This window comes from Phyllobates terribilis, unplaced genomic scaffold (assembly GCF_046119375.1).
Source record: "Phyllobates terribilis strain yellow unplaced genomic scaffold, ASM4611937v1 Scaffold_5__5_contigs__length_657084704, whole genome shotgun sequence".
NCBI lineage: Eukaryota > Metazoa > Chordata > Amphibia > Anura > Dendrobatidae > Phyllobates > Phyllobates terribilis.
The window spans coordinates 119457675-119475782 of NW_027362765.1; the positions used below are offsets into that span (position 1 = coordinate 119457675).

Here is an 18108-nt window from a genome sequence, read left to right on the forward strand (position 1 = left end):
ATGACTCTATATCATACATGAGTTTCATTTTTTGTATTGAAGAACTGAAATAAATTTACTTTTTGATGATATTCTAATTTAGTGAGAAGCACTTGTACCTACCTGTTCTGCCCGATGATGATTTCCGCCGGCACAGAGCGGTCACAGACCGCTCCATTTGGTGATTCAGTGGCTTCCTCTGATGTCATGTTGATGGAGCAGCTCATTCTCTTCCGGTCTGCTCTGTTGATGGGGCGTGACTGCAGATGTCAGAGAGCGGACTGTCAATCAGCATGAAGTCGGCAGTCATGCCCCATCAACAGAGCAGCCAGGAAAAGAAAGAGCGGCTCTGTTGATGTGGAGCAGCTGAATTACCGCAAGCAGTGTTCAGTGACAGCGCCAAGTAGAACAGGCAGGTAGTTAGCAACTAGCTGCCTGTTAGTTTTCAGAGCCATAGTTAACAAAATAAAATAGTCCTGGATAACCCCTTTAAAGTTTGGGGCGCACTGTTGAAGATCGCTCTGCGCAGATGCGACATTTTGGCGTAATGCAGATGAATGGAGTCACATTGTAACCGCTAGGGCACCACAACAAGCAAGTCACAAAAAGTTGTAACTAGTTGTATTTTTTGCGACTTGCTTCTCATTGTACCCCAAGGGTCGCAATGTGACCTCATTCACCTATGCTGCGATGTAGCAGCGCCATAAAGCAATTCTTGGCAGTGAGATGTGTTGTGGCCAAAATCGCTGTAAAGCCCCATCCTACTGTTGGATGAATAGACAATATTTCTCATCGCTGTATGTGCACTGTTCACACCAGGGGGGTCACGGAGCTGTTTTGTTACCTGGATTGTTTCCATCAGACTCCGCACCTTCGTCTCCTCAAGGACAGACGGGATGGGTCTGATCAGCACCCTCATAGGGATGTTATGGACTTCGGAGATGTTTCCGGAATGAACGCTCCGGTTTTCCTGGACGGTGTCATCCGCCATCATCCTACGGGTCTGGCCCATATCCCTCCTCAGATATCCACTTTTCCAGCTCTCAGTCGCGCTGAGCGTCCTTCGATACATGCATGGCGAGCTTCAGATCCTTCCTTGCTTTTTAACTTGAAGAATCCACTTACTATAAACACGAGGGTTGTAAAAAATAGCTTTCAACCTTCTTTCTTTAGTATAGAAACACTCACATGGATGTTTATGGTATTAAAAAGCTCATGACAGAGAAGAAAGTGAACAAAAAAAAGATTATTTTAGTGTTTTTTTTCTTCCATGATCCCCTGTGTCAGTGAGTGGTACATTCCAGCAGCTGAATCAGTGTGAATCAGCACGGCGCGGTGTGTACTGGCTGCAGAGCATTTCACTGTAGTGATCGGAGCCGTCGTCATGTTATTGCACAAATGTGGAGATTTCTGCTCCATGGAATCATTTGCATAGATCGCCATTGCAGCTATTATTTCCTGCATTGACTATGAGTATGTCAGGCCCAGTTCTCATGATCATATTTAATGACCAGGCCAATTTTTACAATTCTGACCACTGTCACTTTATGAAGTAATTACTCTGGAACGCTTCAACGGATCCCACTGATTCTGAGACTGTTTTTTCGTGACATATTGTACTTCATGATAGTGGTAACATTTATTCGATATCACTTGTGTTTATTTGTGCAAAAATCGGAAATTTGGCGAAAATTTTGAAAATTTCACCATTTTCAAAATTTGCATTTTTATGCCCTTAAATCAGAGAGATATGTCCCTCAAAATAGAAATAACATCTCCCACATGTCTACTTTACATCAGCTCAGTTTTGGAACCAATTTTTTTTTTTTTATTAGGAAGTTATAAGGGTTAAAAGTTGACCAGCGATTTCTCATTTTTACAACAAAATTTACAAAACCATTTTTTTTAGGAACCACATCACATTTGAAGTGACTTTGAGGGGTCTATATGACAGAAAATACCCAAAAGTGACACCATTCTAACAACTGCACCCCTCAAGGTGCTCAAACCCACATTCAAGAAGTTTATTAACCCTTCACGTGCTTCACAGCAATTAATCGAATGTGAAAGGAAAAAATTAACATTTAACTTTTTTTCCCAAAAATTTTACTTTAGACTCCAATTTTTTATTTTCACGAGGGTAACAGGAGAATTTGGACCATAAATTTGTTCTCCAATTTCTCCTGAGTACGCAGATACCTCATATGTGAGGGAAACCAATTGTTTGGGCGCACGGCAGGGCTTGGAAGGGAAGGAGCACCCTTTGACGTTTTCAACGTAAAACTGGCTGGAATTGACAGCGGACGCTATGTCGCGTTTGGAGAGTCCCTGATGTGCCTAAACAGCGGAAACCCCCCACAAGTGACCCCATTTTGGAAACTAGATCCCTTAAGGAACTTATTTAGAACTTTGAACCCCCAAGTGTTTTGCAAAAGTTTATAACGTAGAGCTGTGAAAAAAATTTTTTTTTTCCACAAAAACAATCTTTTAGCCGCAATTTTTTTATTTTCACGAGCGTAACAGGAGAAATTGGACCCCAAAAGTTGTTGTACCATTTCTCCTGAGTACGCTGATACCCCATATGTTGGAGAAAACTACTGTTTGGGCGCACGTCAGGGCTCGGAAAGGAAGGAGTGACGCTTTGGAATGCAGACTTTGATGGAATTGTCTGTGGGTGTCATGTCACATTTGCAGAGCCCCTGATGTGCCTAAACAGTGAAAATGCCCAACAAGTGCCCCCTTTTTTGAACTGATCTACTGATTTCTGAAATGTGAATTTTATAATTTAGTGTCATACGTCAGTTGTGTAGTGTTCGTCAGGTTGTCATACGTCAGTTGTGTAGTGTTCGTCAGGTTGTCATACGTCAGTTGTGTAAGTCAGAAATGAATTTACTAGTGCATGGAAGTATGCTACCTTCTAAAGCATTCTTTCATGCACAGGCCAGGTTTGTCAGGGCAGGTGTCACATTGATAAATGGTGTCCTTGCGTATTCTCCTTTTGTAACACACTCGGCACTTCTTTTGTGACTTACCTTTTTTTCCGCTTTGAGGGACCTCCCCCGGGAAATACTGACCTGGTACGATTCGAGGTCCTTCAGTTCCGGAAGTACTGGGGCTCGCTCCGTCACCACTGCCAAATATCAAGGCCTTGAGCACTACCTCCTGGAACTGAAGGTACAACGTAGAAGTCTGGCCTGCACACCGTGATAGAAGGAAAGCGTTGTGCATTGCCATCTGTACGATGTGCATGGCCAGCTTCTTGTACGAAACGTTGGCCTTTCTCAAAGCACTGTACGGCTGGAGGACTTGATCAGAGAGATCAACTCCCCCCATGTACTTGTTGTACCCCACTACACAGTCTGGTTTGACGACCTGTGTAAAGGAACCTCGTACAGTGCTGGGGGTGCTACCATCACCATGTATGGTGGTCAAGAAAAGGACATCTCTCTTGTACTTAATCACCAGCAGGTGGTCGCTACATTGGGCTTTGCTCTGACCCCTTCTGAGCATCTGCCCAATTAGCATCTTCGGGAGGCCTCTCTGATTTTTGCGGACAGTACCGCAGGCTGCTGTACCTCGCGCAGAAAGGGACTTGAAGAGAGGCATGCTGGTATAAAAGTTATCCACGTAGAGGTGATAACCTTTATCCAGCAGTGGGTGCACCAAATCTCACACAATTTTCCCACTCACTCTCAGGACAGGTGGGCATTCAGGGGGTTCAATCCGAGAGTCCTTCCCTTCGTAAACTCTAAACTTGTGAGTGTACCCTGAGGTACTCTCACACAGTTTATACAGCTTAATTCCATACCTAGCCCTCTTACTGGGCAGATACTGTCGGAATCCAAGCCTCCCCTTAAAATGAATTAGGGACTCATCCACGCAGATGTCCCTTTGGGAGACGTACACTTCAGAAAACTTGTTGTTGAAGTGCTCGATGGCCGGCAGAACTTTGAAAAGATGATCAACGTTGGAGTCATCGCGTGCAGGACACCGTGCATTATCGTTGTAATGCAAGAACTTGTGCATGGCCTCAAAACGTGTCCAGGTCATGACCATTCATCAACACTCCAGTATTGCCGAACTTCTGGCATCTTCAGGAACCCCATGTGAAGGACCAGGCCCCAGAACTTCATAATTTCTACTGCATCTACAAGAGACCAATTAGAAAATGATGAAGAGCGGTTTTCTGTTACAAATTGTTGAGCGTACAAATGAGTTTGGCCTACCATGAGGTTTACAAAATCCTCAGAGAAAAAGACTTTGAAAAAGTCTATTTCTGTGAGGCCGGTGATGTCAAACTTGATTCCTGATTCCGCCACAAATTCAGGAATCAGTGGCTCATAATTTTCTGGGGGTGAGGTCCATACTGGGTCAGTAACAGTGGGCGCTGGTTCATCTTCTGTCCTAGGGCATCTGTGTGGCGGTTCAGCAGCACCTGAGGAGGAAGAAGAGGAGGAGGACGACGACAAGGAGTCAGAAAAATAAAGAAAGGTAGGATCCTCTCCCTCACTGTCAGTGTCGGAGGCGAGGAAAGCTTATGCCTCCTCCACTGAATAGTGGGTTTGGGACCAGCGGGACCACATTTTTTTTTATGTATGTGGTGTGTGTGTGCCAGTATTTTATTCAATGTGTGTGTGTGTCAGTGTGCTTGGTGTAAACTTTTTTTTTTCTGAAAGAAAAAGATAAAAATAAAGGAACAGCCGGAGGTGATGCAAATAGCGAGCAGGGCCGGCGTCAGCACCCGGCGTACCCGGGCAAGTGCCGGGGCCCTGGAAAATCAGAGGGGCCCAGCCGCCCACTCACTCACTGTCGGGGCCCGGCCCACACACCCACCAGCCCACTCACTGTCGGGGCCCGGCCCACACACCCACCCGCCCACTCACTGTCGGGGCCCGGCCCACACACCCACCCGCCCACTCACTCACTCACTCACTCACTCACTGTCGGGGCCCGGCCCACACACCCACCAGCCCACTCACTGTCGGGGCCCGGCCCACACACCCACCCGCCCACTCACTGTCGGGGCCCGGCCCACACACCCACCCGCCCACTCACTGTCGGGGCCCGGCCCACACACCCACCCGCCCACTCACTGTCGGGGCCATGGCCACATCTTCGGCACCTGTTCAGTGACGCAGGCGCTGCTTGATTGCCGGCACTCCCCCAGTCCCAGAAATGGCCGCGCGCTGTCAGGCTGTGTCTGCTAGTAATGACACGGCAGGGTCGACGGCACTGCACCTTTAATTTTGCTTGTGTGTCGCCCCTGCCGCGTCATTACTAGCAGACACAGTCGCACAGCGCACGGCCATGTCTGGGGGAGTGCCCTCAAACACCGTCGGAGCGGAGGTCCTGCACAGATAGGGGGGGAGCGGCCCGGACCCGACCGCAAGTGGGCCCCTCTGATGGTCCAGGGCCATGAAGTCTGTGACACGCCGGGGGCCCTGCACTGCCCCATACCTGAGGAGCTGCTGGACAGGACACTGGACCGGGGACAGGTGAGTGAGGCTTCCCCAATCCGCATATTAAAAATACTTGTAATGGGTCTGTGTGAGTGCATGTATGTGAATGTCAGTGTGTATGACTGTGTATATATATTTGTCTGTTTTATATATGTCTTTAAGAATTTGTGTAAAAATGTTTGTGTGTGTGTGCATGTCTGCGTACCGTGTGCGTGCATGTGTCTGCGTACCGTGTGTGCGTGCGCATGTCTGCATATGTGAAGGATGAGGTGGCAGGCTGGGCCCTGTGTACTATATATATATATTTCTCTGCAGTATCTGTGCATCATGAATCGTGTATGTGTTAAAAGGGTCCACTGAGACTCTTTCGCCCGGGGCCCAGAAAAACCTGGAGCCGGCCCTGATAGCGAGCACGAGTGCGGATCAGTGACTGCGTCACGGATCAACGCTCGGTGGCTGCTGGATGTGCGCATGGAGGTGGTGCAAAGAGGGGTGGAAAAAAAAAGTGTAAAACAGCGAGCACGAGTGTGGATCAGTGAGAGGGGGATTGGGGTGGATGAGGAGGGATCAAAAATCCTACTTACAGTTGTCTTGTCTTCTTCTGTCTGATGTCTTCTGTCGCAGCAGGAGCTGTGATTGTGGTGTCACGGGTATCTGTGGGACCACAAGGCCCAGCACAGTGCATGATCTGACAACGTGACACCCTGTATAAAAAAAAAGACAGTGGAACAAAAAAAGCGTAAAACAGGGAGCACGAGTGCTGATCGGTGATTTGCGTCACCGATCAACGCTCGGCGGCTTTTGGATGCATGCACAGAGGTGGTGCAAAGTGGGAGGGGGGGAATGGACAGGGACAAAAAAAGTCCTGGAAAACAGCGAGCACAGACGTTGATCAGCGATGTAGTCACTGATCAGCGCTCGGCCGCTGCAGGACGCATGAAAAAAAAAACCTGCCAAAAATTGAGCTATCAAGTACTGATCAGCGCTCAGTGGCAGAAAGGAGGGATGGGAAGCGGGGTAAAAAGAGGGAGAGAGAGAGGGATTGGGGTGGATGAGGAGAGATCAGATGTACTTACTGTTCTCTTCTCTCTTCTTCTTGCAGGAGCAGGAGCAGGTAGGAGAAGGAATTGAGGTGTCACAGAAGTTTCTGTGGCACCACGAGGCCCAGCACAACAGCGATCAACAGTGTCACCGGTCACAGCGCGGTCAGGCCCCGGTCACAGCGCCGTCATACGCTCTGATTGGTGCGATCAATCTCATCGTCAATCGCACCAATCAGAAGGGGCTGGGGCCAAGCCTGGCGTTGCCAGGCACCAGCCTGGGGTCAGTTCTCTTAGGAGCACTGATCCTAGGCTGCACATCACTGTTTCAGGCAATCCGATTGATTGAAACAGTGAGAAATGCTGTGATAGGCTGTTCAGAATTGAACAGCCAATCACAGTGATTGTGGTTGCGTGGGGGCGGCGACACCCACCAGGATGACGACGCCATCTACCCTAAGTTAAGATGGCGCCGGAAATTTAATGCGATCACCGTGACTACGGTCGCGGTGCCGCATTAAAGGTAGGGCGTAATAATATGTACCTGGTCCAATAGGCCCAGGGCGCAGGTATGTATTATTACACCCAAAGTCAGAAAGGTGTTAAAGGGGTTTTCCCATGAGCAAAGTTAATTTTAAAGTTGATTTTAATCAATACATATAGGAATAAGAATTTCCACAATTGGATGTGTTTTAAAAAAAAAGGTCCTGTGCTGAGTTAATCTTATAAATGTGCCCCTGCTGTGTACTGTGTAATGGCTGTGTCTGACCTTGCAGGAACATGGTCTGATCATACCACATCTCCTGGGCAGGGGGGGAAGCAAAAGAGTATACAGACATTACAGCATGGGATCACAACTAGTGTTGAGCGAGCATGCTCGACACTGCCCGGTACTCGCCCGAGCATCACACTACTCGGGATGTTCGGCGAGCACCGAGCATTTCCAGGTTACTCGGGCGGGAGCTCGGGTCTCCGCCCTGCATGTTTGGCGCTTTTTACAGAGCCAATGAACATGCAGGGATTGCCAGCCAGTCACTGTAATGCCGCAGCCATGTTGGTTGTGGGCATTACATTGATTGGCTGGCCGCACAGCGTCACCTCGAGTATTTAAAACCGGGCACCGCCATCTTGGACACAGACGGCTGGGATCAGACAGTGTAGGGACAGCGCTGCTGATTTAGGGAGAGATATATACTGCGAAATAGTTAGTGTAGGGTCTGTAAAGGCTGCCAAATCAAACAAACAGTCCTTCTCAGGACTAATATCCATCCCAGATATCAGGCAGGCAGGCTGTATAGGAGACGCAGTGGTTATACCAGCAAACGCTACATTACAGTCCTGTGTGCTCCTGTTGCTGAAATTGCAGGACTTAGCTCCAGGTCTCGGGGGCCAGGAAAAATCCTTTTTTTTTCATCTAAATCCTCTTTTTTTTTTTCCTCCTTCACACTGTACAAATACCCGTCTTATTAACCTTTTGGTGTCGTCCCCCCCCAAAAAAAAAAAAGTGTGTCTGTGACAGTTCAGGCACAAATATATCTGTTTAAAAGAGTCTGGTGTAGGCCCGAGAAATAGAAGTGTGGTTTTGCAGTTCCACGGGTCAAATCTCTGTACTATCCACTTTTGGGCCATTTTTACCTAAAAAAAACAGTTTGAGTGTGTCGCTCACTGTACAGCCGCAAATATATCTATTTAAAAAAGTCTGGTATACCCCAGTAAATTATAACTGTGGTTTTGCCGTTCCACGGTAAAAAATCTCTATTATCCTGCTTTTGGCATTTTTTGCCGTAAAAAAAAAACTGTAATAGTGTCTCCCTGATTGTTCAGACACAAATATATCTGTTTAAAATAGTCTGGTGTAGGCCAGAGAAATAGAAGTGTGGTTTTGCAGTTCCACGGTTCAAACCTCTGTATTATCCACTTTTGGGCCATTTTTACCTAAAAAAAACAGTTTGAGTGTGTCGCTCACTGTTCAGCCGCAAATATATCTATTTAAAAAAGTCTGGTATACACCAGTGAATTATAACTGTGGTTTTGCCGTTCCACGGTAAAAAAAATCTATTATCCAGCTTTTGGTATTTTTTCCGTAAAGAGAAACAGTAATAGTGTCTCCTGATTGTTCAGACACAAATATATCTGTTTAAAAGAGTCTGGTATACACCAGTAAATTATAACTGTGGTTTTGCCGTTCCACGGTAAAAAATCTCTATTATCCAGCTTTTGATATTTTTTCCGTAAAGAAAAACAGTAATAGTTTCTCCCTGATTGTTCAGATTGTTTAAAAGAGTCGGGTGTAGGCCAGAGAAATAGAACTGTGGTTTTCCTCTTCCACGGTTCTAATCTCCTTTTTGTTACCCTTTTTCCATTGATAGTGCGAGTGTAAGCTATTTTACTTCATTTACAATGGGCAAGGCGCGTGGCAAGGGACGTGGAACTGGACGTTCTGGTGATGGTGCGTGCAGAGGACGGGGCTGTGGCCAAGGTGAAAATGTGCCACAACCAACAGCCACATCTTCTCACTCCCAGTTCTTGACCGAATTACTAGGGAAGCACAGAACAACACCAGTATTGCGACCTGATCAGTGTGAACAGGTTATTAATTGGATAGCAGATAATACTTCCAGTTACCTGGGCAACACCACCTCCGGTCTGTCTTCCACACGGTCAAATCTTAGTAGCCGTGAGTCTCGACAGCATACTCCTCCTCACCCTGATGCTCCTTCCTCCCACCATGCCGAGTGTCGTCAGACAGCAACTGATCCCACACTTGGACACTCTGAAGAGCTGTTCACTGGTCCATTTCCAGATTTGTGCCCCTCGCCTGCTCCGCTTGAAGTGGTGGAAGAGGAGATCCCATGTAGCGATGCCCAAATATTTGAACAGCCACGGCCACAGGAAGTCGATGATGGCAATTTGTCACAAGAGGTTGACGATGACGAGACTCAATTGCCAGGAAGTGAGGAGGAGGATCGTGGTGCGCACATGGAAGAGGAGGAGGTGGTGGATGATCTAGTAACTGACCCAACGTGGCAGGAGGACATGCAGAGCGAGGCCAGCAGCACACAGGGTGAGGGAGGCAGAGTACCCCAACAGGCAGGAAGAAGCAATGTGGTGGCCGCACACAGAAGGCAGGCAACAGTTCCCCGTAACACCAACACGAGGGACGTTGCCAGTACAACCTGTAGGTCTTCCAGAGTCTGGAATTTTTTAAAGACTCTGATGATAACCCCAAAAAGGCCATTTGTACCACCTGTCATGCCAGCATCAGCAGGAGTGACAAAACTACAAGCCTGACCACCACCAGCATGATCAGGCACATGGCAGCAAAGCACCCGACTTTGTGGGGTGAACCCCAGGATCCACGACCAGTGTCAGCGGGTGTCACCACTGCTTCTTCCGCTGTTGTGCGTGCAATAGAACCCCCCTGTTGTGTGTGCAAGGCAATCCCCTGTCCATACTGCATGCAAAGATGCCCCCTCCTCTCAGTCTTCACTTGTTATGGCAGTTTCTCAAGAAACAGCATCAACGTCCACGTCCACCGCAGTGTTCAATTGTCCATATCCCAGACCTTTGAATGAAAGCGGAAATTCGCAGCCAACGCCCCACAGGCCACAGTCCTAAATTCGCACATTTCACGACTGCTTGTGTTGGAAATGCTGCCTTTTAGGCTGGTGGAGACGTAATCCTTCCGCAACCTTATGGCGGTGGCAGTCCTTCGGTACTCGGTCCCCAGTCGACACTATTTTGCCCGGTGTGCCATCCCCGCACTACACAAGCACGTGTCCCAAAACATCTGCCGTGCCCTCAACAACGCAGTTACTGGGAGAGTCCACCTGAAAACGGACACGTGGACAAGTGCTTGTGGCTAGGGACAGTACATCTCCCTGACGGCACACTGGGTAAACATAGTGGAAACTGGGACCCAGTCGGACCTTGGGACGGAACACATCCTCCCCACACCGAGGATTGCGGGCCCTATGTCAGTCAGAGTTGCCCCCACAGTGTACAGCTCCTGTGCATCATCCTCCTCCTCCTCCTCATGTTCAGCCTCCATCTCAGATATCACCACATCAGTTACAAGCTGGAAGCACTGCAGTACTGCCTCCGCCAAGCGGCAACAGGCTGTGCTGAAACTCATAAGCTTAGGTGAGAAACCTCACACTGCTTGTGAGTTGTGGACAGCTGTGAAAGAGCAGGCAGATCTGTGGCTGAGACCGCTGAACCTACATCCAGGCATGGTCGTGTGTGACAATGGCCGTAACCTGGTGGCGGCTCTGAGGTGAGGCGAGATCACACACGTACCATGCCTGGCTCATGTGCTTAACCTCGTGGTTCAGCGGTTTCTCAAATCGTACCCCGAGTTGTCAGATCTGCTCGTCAAAGTACGCCGCCTGTCAGCTCATTTTCTCAAGTCGGCTACAACTTCCGCCGCCTTTGCTGTGTTGCAGCAGCGTTTGCAGCTTCCGTCACACCGACTGGTGTGTGATGTCCCCACACGTTGGAACTCTACTCTCCACATGTTGCAAAGGATTTGTGATCAGAAGAGAGCAGTTGTGGAGTACCAGCTGCAACAAGGCCGTCGATATTCAGGTCAGACTCCACACATAAGACCTCAGGAGTGGACCTGGATGTCTGACATATGTACCATCCTGACAAACTTTGAGGAGTCCACCAAGATGGTGAGTGGCGATGACGCCATCATTAGTGTCAGCATTCCACTAGTCTGTCTTTTGCAATGCTCTCTGCAGAGAATTAAAGAGGAGGCATTGCAGCCAGAGTATGATGAGATGGATCAAGAAGCCGTAGCGGTCGATTACATACAGCCCAGCCTTATCTCATCCCAACGTGCATTGGGGGACAATGAGGGAGAGGAAGAGGAGGAGGAGGAGGAGGAAGAACAGGAGCTGGTATCATGCGCTGTAGACGGTAGTACCTGTACAACTGTCATACCGTCGGTTCAGCGTGGGTGGCCTGAGGACAGGGGGGAGGAGGAGGAGGAGAGCATGGTCAGTCGTCATCTTGGTGAGGACACGGAAGTCTTGCCCGTTACCAGTCTGGCACGCATGGCTGACTTTATGTTACGCTGCCTTAACCGTGACCCTCGCGTTGTCAAAATGTTGGGTGACAGTCATTACTGGTTGGTGACACTTTTAGATCCCCGCTACAAGGAGAGCTCTCACTCTCTTATTCCTGAGGTGGAGAGGTCTACAAAAATGGGGCAGTACCAGAAGGCCCTTGCTGCAGAACTGTTAAAAAAATTCCCATCTGAACACGCAACTCCAATCCAGCAGAGGCAGGGGAACACTGTCAACATTCTGGGACAGTTTTCTCAGACCCTCCCTTCGGACAGACCCTGAGGCGCGGGGTACTCTCACAAGGAGTGGAAAGTTTCAAAAGATGGTGAGGGTGTACCTTGCCGACCGTACCAGCGTCCTTCGTGATTCCTCTGTGCCTTTTAATTATTGGGTATCCAAGCTGGACACTTGGAATGAACTCGCTCTGTACGCCTTGGAGGTCCTGGCCTGCCCTGCCGCTAGCGTGTTATCGGAGCGTGTTTTTAGTGCCGCTGGGGGAATTATAACTGATAAGCGCACTCGCCTGTCAACTGACAATGCTGACAAGCTGACCCTTATCAAAATGAACAAGGGCTGGATTGGGCCAGACTTCTCATCACCACCAAATGACAGCAGAGTAACATAAAGTCAAATCCACTGTGTTATTTCGGGAGGTGTATTCACATGCACCGCTTCACACCCACACATGAGTATACGCTTCCTCATTTCGGCTGTTTTATGTTCTTCTCCTTATCCTCAGCCTCCACCACCACTATACCACCAGGGTGACCGTGGTCCATGTTGCCATTATTGAAAGTTCCTCCGTCCTTATTTTTGGCAGCTTTTGCTTGGAAGGCATAAGCAAAGACTGTGGGAGACCCACTCCCCAATAATGGGAATAATATTTTTAAGATGCTGTACTTTATGGCTCTTGTAATGGGCATTAAAACCATCTTGTTAAGCTACTGTGACCTCCACCACTTTTCCAAGGGGCATTAAAACCGTCTTGTTAAGCTACTGCGACCTCCACGTCTCTTCCGAGGGGCATTAAAACCGTCTTGTTAAGCTACTGCGACCTCCACGTCTCTTCCGAGGGGCATTAAAAGCATCTTGTTAAGCTACTGGGACCTCCACCACTTTTCCAAGGGGCATTAAAACCATCTTGTTAAGCTACTGCGACCTCCACCACTTTTCCAAGGGGCATTAAAACCGTCTTGTTAAGCTACTGCGACCTCCACCACTTTTCCAAGGGACATTAAAACCGTCTTGTTAAGCTACTGCGACCTCCACGTCTCTTCCGAGGGGCATTAAAACCATCTTTTTAAGCTACTGCGACCTCCACGTCTCTTCCAAGGGGCATTAAAACCGTCTTGTTAAGCTACTGTGACCTCCACCACTTTTCCAAAGGGCATTAAAACCATCTTGTTAAGCTACTGCGACCTCCACGTCTCTTCCGAGGGGCATTAAAACCGTCTTGTTAAGCTACTGTGACCTCCACCACTTTTCCAAGGGGCATTAAAACCGTCTTGTTAAGCTACTGTGACCTCCACGTGTCTTCAAAGGGGCATTAAAAGCGTCTTCTTAAACCACTCTGAACTCCACAGCTCTTCCAAGGGGCATTGAAATGTTGCTTTTAATTACCTCTAACCTCCACGACTCTTCCAACGGGCATTGCATTTCCTCCTAATTTTAGTCAGCTTTTGCTTTTCAATGCAAAGGCAAAAACTAAGGGAGACCCACTCCCCAATAATGGGTAGAAGGTTTTTAGTACGCTGTAATCCACGTCTGTTTCAAGGGGCATTGCAGTTCCTCATAATTTTTGGAAAGCCTTCCATTCACTGCTTAGGCCAACAGTGTACAGGAGACCCAGTTGCTATAAATGGAAAAAAACGGTTTAGTTAAGGCCCTCTGACCTCCATGTCACTTCCAAGGGGCATTGGAGTGCCTCAAAATTTTTGGTAGGCATTGCACTCACTATATGCCCTATAACTGTGTAGCCGAACCGCTCCTTTTGTTACAGAAACATATCCTACAAGACATGTGTGGTTGACTGGCCTGATATTGATGTGAATGGTCCTTGTTCCTCCTGCTCTTTCTCCTTTGCCACCACCTCATCCATCATTAATCACCTGAAGCTTTGTTTTAACGGGAGTCATAGAACTGGGATAGTAGCAGGAAAACATCCAGCAATCCTCGGAGGAGGTAGGATATGCGCCAAAACGCTGACCACCTTAGCCGCTACTACATACATGCGCTTGCATTCCAAGAAAACAAAGCAGATGCTAACTTCTATCATCATCATGCTCCTCACCTTGGCACTCTCATCTCCCCTGATGGAGAAGCCAGGGCCCACCGGTGACAGGGGAAATAGGGGCGGCTGGGGACCATGTGTGGACACCCGGCCGAGGGGCGGCTGGGGACCGAGTATGGACACCCGGCCGCCCCCTGGCGGCTGGGGACCGAGCGTGGACACCCGGCCACCGGGCAGCTGGGGACTGAGTATGGATACCAGGCCGCCGAAGTAGCCATGAGGTAGAGGCCAGCTTCGGCCTTCTCCAAACTAAAAGGCCCCATTTCAAGTGCAAGCTAGCAGTATGGCATTGCAGCCTGGGGGTGGGTGGGTGGCAGGCTGCACACTTACGCTTGCATTAAAAGAAAACAAAGCAGATGCTAACTTCTATCATCATCATCATGCTCCTCACCTTGGCACTCTCAACTCCCCTGATGGAGAAGCCAGGGCCCACCAGCAGAGTCTGGTTCGCTGGTGAGCTCGTCCAATGCTGCCCTAAAGCAGGCCAGGCTAAGAAAAGTGTGTGGGAAGGTGACAGGAGAAATAGGGGTGGCTGGGGACCGTTTATGGACACCCGGTCGCCCCCAGGCAGCTGGGGACCGTGTGTGGACACCCGGCCGTGGGGCGGCTGGGGACCGAGTATGGACACCCAGCCACCCCCTGGCGGCTGGGGACCGAGTGTGGACATCCGGCCGCCGGGCAGCTGGGAACTGAGTATGGATACCTCGCTGCTGAAGCAGCCATGAGGTAGTGGCCAGCTTCGGCCTCCTCCAAACTAAAAGGCCCCATTTCAAGAGAAAGCTAGCAGTATGGTATTTCAGCCTGCGGGTGGGTGGGTGGTTGGCTGCATATTTGCGCTTGCATTGCAAGGAATGGGGGAGGTACAACTGAACACTGCCCTGGGACAAGGACTTGCACGGGGATAGTTGCAAGTCTGCATCTTCTGATGCGGCAAGGATCACTTCTGATGGGCACACTTTTAGGCAGTGACCTGGGATTCAGAGATGCTTCCAGGGGTCTTCCCCATGCTGTTCCCATGTCTTTTCAGCACTGTATGTGACACGCCCCCTGGGACATATTCCTTTTTGAGGGGAATACCCGGCACCGGATCAGATGGGGGGTTGTAGTCTCCGAGCGGCTGTGACCCGGCCCGTGCCCAGGGCGTCAAGCTAAGTGTTATGTGGCAGTCCTACAGATGTTATTAAAGTTCTTTTATGTCGACTACGCCACCCGTTGTGATGCGGTCACTGTGGCCGCCGCTGCAGCAGGGTCCGCTGAGGCTGATGGTGGATGTGCAGCTTGGTGGGATAACCCCCAACGGGAGGGGTATAGCCTCAGAGGGGACAGGCGCAGAGGATGGGGGTTGTGGTGGTGCGGTGCAGCCGGCAATGAAGACAGAGTCGGGTTGTGCAGTTAAGGGTGTTTACTTACTGCAGATGTTGTACTGGTCACTCCAGCTGCTAGTGACCACCCGAGCCGTGCTGCGTCCACCAGGTCCTGGATCCAGCCAACCCCCAAACAAGTCCGGAGCGTGGCCCTGAGCTCTCCCTCTGTCCTTTCTTCAGCCGTCCCCACCAGTGATCCACCTAGGTCCAGCTCCCTCGGGCCTTCTTTTGGGACACCCTTGGCCCTGGGTTCCCTGACCCTTCACGTGGTGTGCCTTCGGGGTGAATGTGGTGGGTGACCGTGACAGACACTGCCCACGGTCTCCGGTTTCTGGCTGGGGATTGTTTTTGCCCCCACCAGCTTGGGTTCCGGTACCCTCTTGCTGACTCCTCACCCGGTGCTCTAATTTGGGTTCTTGGGTCCCTTCAGTCTTCCCCCTCTGGGTCTTTCTCTTTCTTTCTCCTCTCTTTCTCTCCAGGGCTGCTGTTTCCTTCTCTCTCTCCAACTGACTTGTTCTCAGCGTCTGACCCTGATCTAAGTTGGTGCCCTCCTTATATATCCCTCTATGTGTGAGCTCAGGTGACCAGCACCCAATGAGCTCCTATCACTACCCAGACTGCTCCCCCTATCTGCCCCTACACTACATGGGATGTACCACCCCCCTCCCACTCCAGCCAGGAACAGGCTCGGTTGTACCTGCACATTCCTAAGTGGGAGTACCGTCGGCCTGCTCCTCTGGAATGGGATGTATGTAGTGCATGCAGTCTATCTGAGCTCAGTTCCACACTCCTTCCTTACCCGGGAGTGGAATATCACACCTCTGGGTTGAGGTGCAATACCCCTGTAGCAGCCGAATCCTCAGGGTGCTACATATGCATGTGTCACACAGCACATGGCCAGATAAGGTTGTAAAATGTTAAAATGACATTTCCTGGTGAATGCATTTGTCACGGTTGAAAGCAATACAAAAGTGCAAAAACGCATGAAAAATGCTACTTGTGAACATAGCCCAAGGTGTGGAGGAGTATTTTTGCTTTTGGTTATTTATTTTACCTTATACACAAGTCTTTACCCTGGAAAGGAAATTCCTTAACATATTTCACAGGAAAACCGTTTCAGTTTCGTTTTTGAACGTTTTATTGTGAGCCCTTAAAAGTGGCTTAATACCTCTGACCACGTTGTTGACGGCAGTGACCTGGGGGTCAGAAATGCTTCCTGGGGCAATCCCCATGCTGCCCCCATGTCTTTTGAGCACTGTCACTATCGTTTTGGGCACTTTTTAGGCTTTCTACAGACTGCCGGGGGTGCCGCCGCAAAAATGCTCGGGTCTCCCATAGACTAACATTGGGCTCGTTGCTCGGGTCGAGCACCCGAGTATCACGGTGAGCTCGGCCCGAGCTTCGAGCACCCGAGCATTTTAGTGCTCGCTCAACACTAATCACAACTGATTCTTTTTGTGAGGTAAAACATTTCCCTGGCTGTTTTTAAGCAATGTTTTACCTCAAAGAAAGAATTATTTACGATCCCGTGCTGTCCTGTCTGTATACTTTTTTCCTTCCTCCCCTGCCCAGGAGATGTGGTATGATCAGACCATGTCCCTGTACGGTCAGACACAGCCATTACACAGCACACAGCAGGGGCACATTTATAAGATTATCTCAGCACAGGAACATTTTATTTAAACACATCCAATTGTGGAAGTTATTATTATTCCAAGATCTATTGATTACAATGAGCTTTGTTCATGGGAGAACCCTTTTAATAGGTGAAAAAAATCTGCAGTATCAAAAATTCACTAAAAGCTCATTGTGGGAATGTAGAAGTATAGGTTGTCCACTACACTACAGTACTACCCCTTATTAATAACTTCAAGGTTTTGCCTAAAAAAAATAACACACTATATATGTACCTCCTGGACCAGTGCCATTCCTCTGATCTCACCACCATGTTCCTTGCCAGTCACTTGACATAGGGAATACATGAGCCCTGCACTCGATGTGTGACATAGATGTACGTCACATGTCAGGAAAGGGTTAAAGGCACAATCAACTCGGTGTTTGTAGATGCCTGACCCACTGAAATTTTGATATTGTGAATTATCAATGAAATGATCTCTGTGTCATGTACAAAGGAGATGATATCTGAAACAACTTGCTAAAACTAGAATTTGTTGACATGGAATCTACAGGGGATAAATATGAGTTTTAGCCTATTGTCGTCACAGCTAGTTTTGGCCTTTATGACAAACTTTTTTTTTACATTATTTTAATATTGTTTTCCAGGAGCCACATTTTTTGGGGGGGAGGTGGGGTGGGGGCAACTTAGTTGTATCGGGCTAAACTTTTCTTAACTCTTTATTGGAACATAAACAAAAGAGCAATTCTACCAGTTACTTTTTGAATTTCAAATTTTACACTATTTGCCCTTCTGCACAAATAAGGAGTTTACTTTATTCTGTAGATGAGTATGATTATGGCAATACCAAAGTATGGCTTTATTTTCTTTTTTATTACTGTTGTACACTTAATACATTCTGAAAAAAAATAATTTGTGTTTGTGTTGCCATATTCTTAGAAGCATAAGTTTTAACATTTTCCATCATCAGAGCTATATGAGGGCTTATTTTTTGTGTAAAAACCTGTAGTTTTCATTGACACCATTTTATGGTACATGCGACTTTTTGATCACTTTTTATTACATTCTTTGGAAGGCAAGATAAACAAAAAACAGCAATTATATATAGGAGCCGGAGAGTGAGCCGGGCAGCAGACTAGTTGGACAGGTGGATGCCCTGTGGCTTCTCCCCGCCCGCTGCCCTGGACTGACAGGTCTTTATATATGCGCTCATAGGTAGAGACCTGTCAATCTAGGGCAGCGGGCAGGGAGAAGCCATAGGGCATCCA

General features: G+C 48.6%; 1 protein-coding gene across 1 annotated transcript in view; it reads right to left on the reverse strand.

Moving 5' to 3' along the window:
- The window catches only part of SRXN1 (sulfiredoxin 1), a 28372-nt gene that overhangs the window by 8705 nt on the left and 1559 nt on the right, over positions 1 to 18108 (reverse strand). The window contains exon 2 of the mRNA XM_073682838.1: positions 824 to 1103. Within this exon, the coding sequence (XP_073538939.1) occupies positions 824 to 1051 (228 nt within the window). The 5' untranslated portion in view covers positions 1052 to 1103. The remainder of the gene's footprint in view (positions 1 to 823; positions 1104 to 18108) is intronic.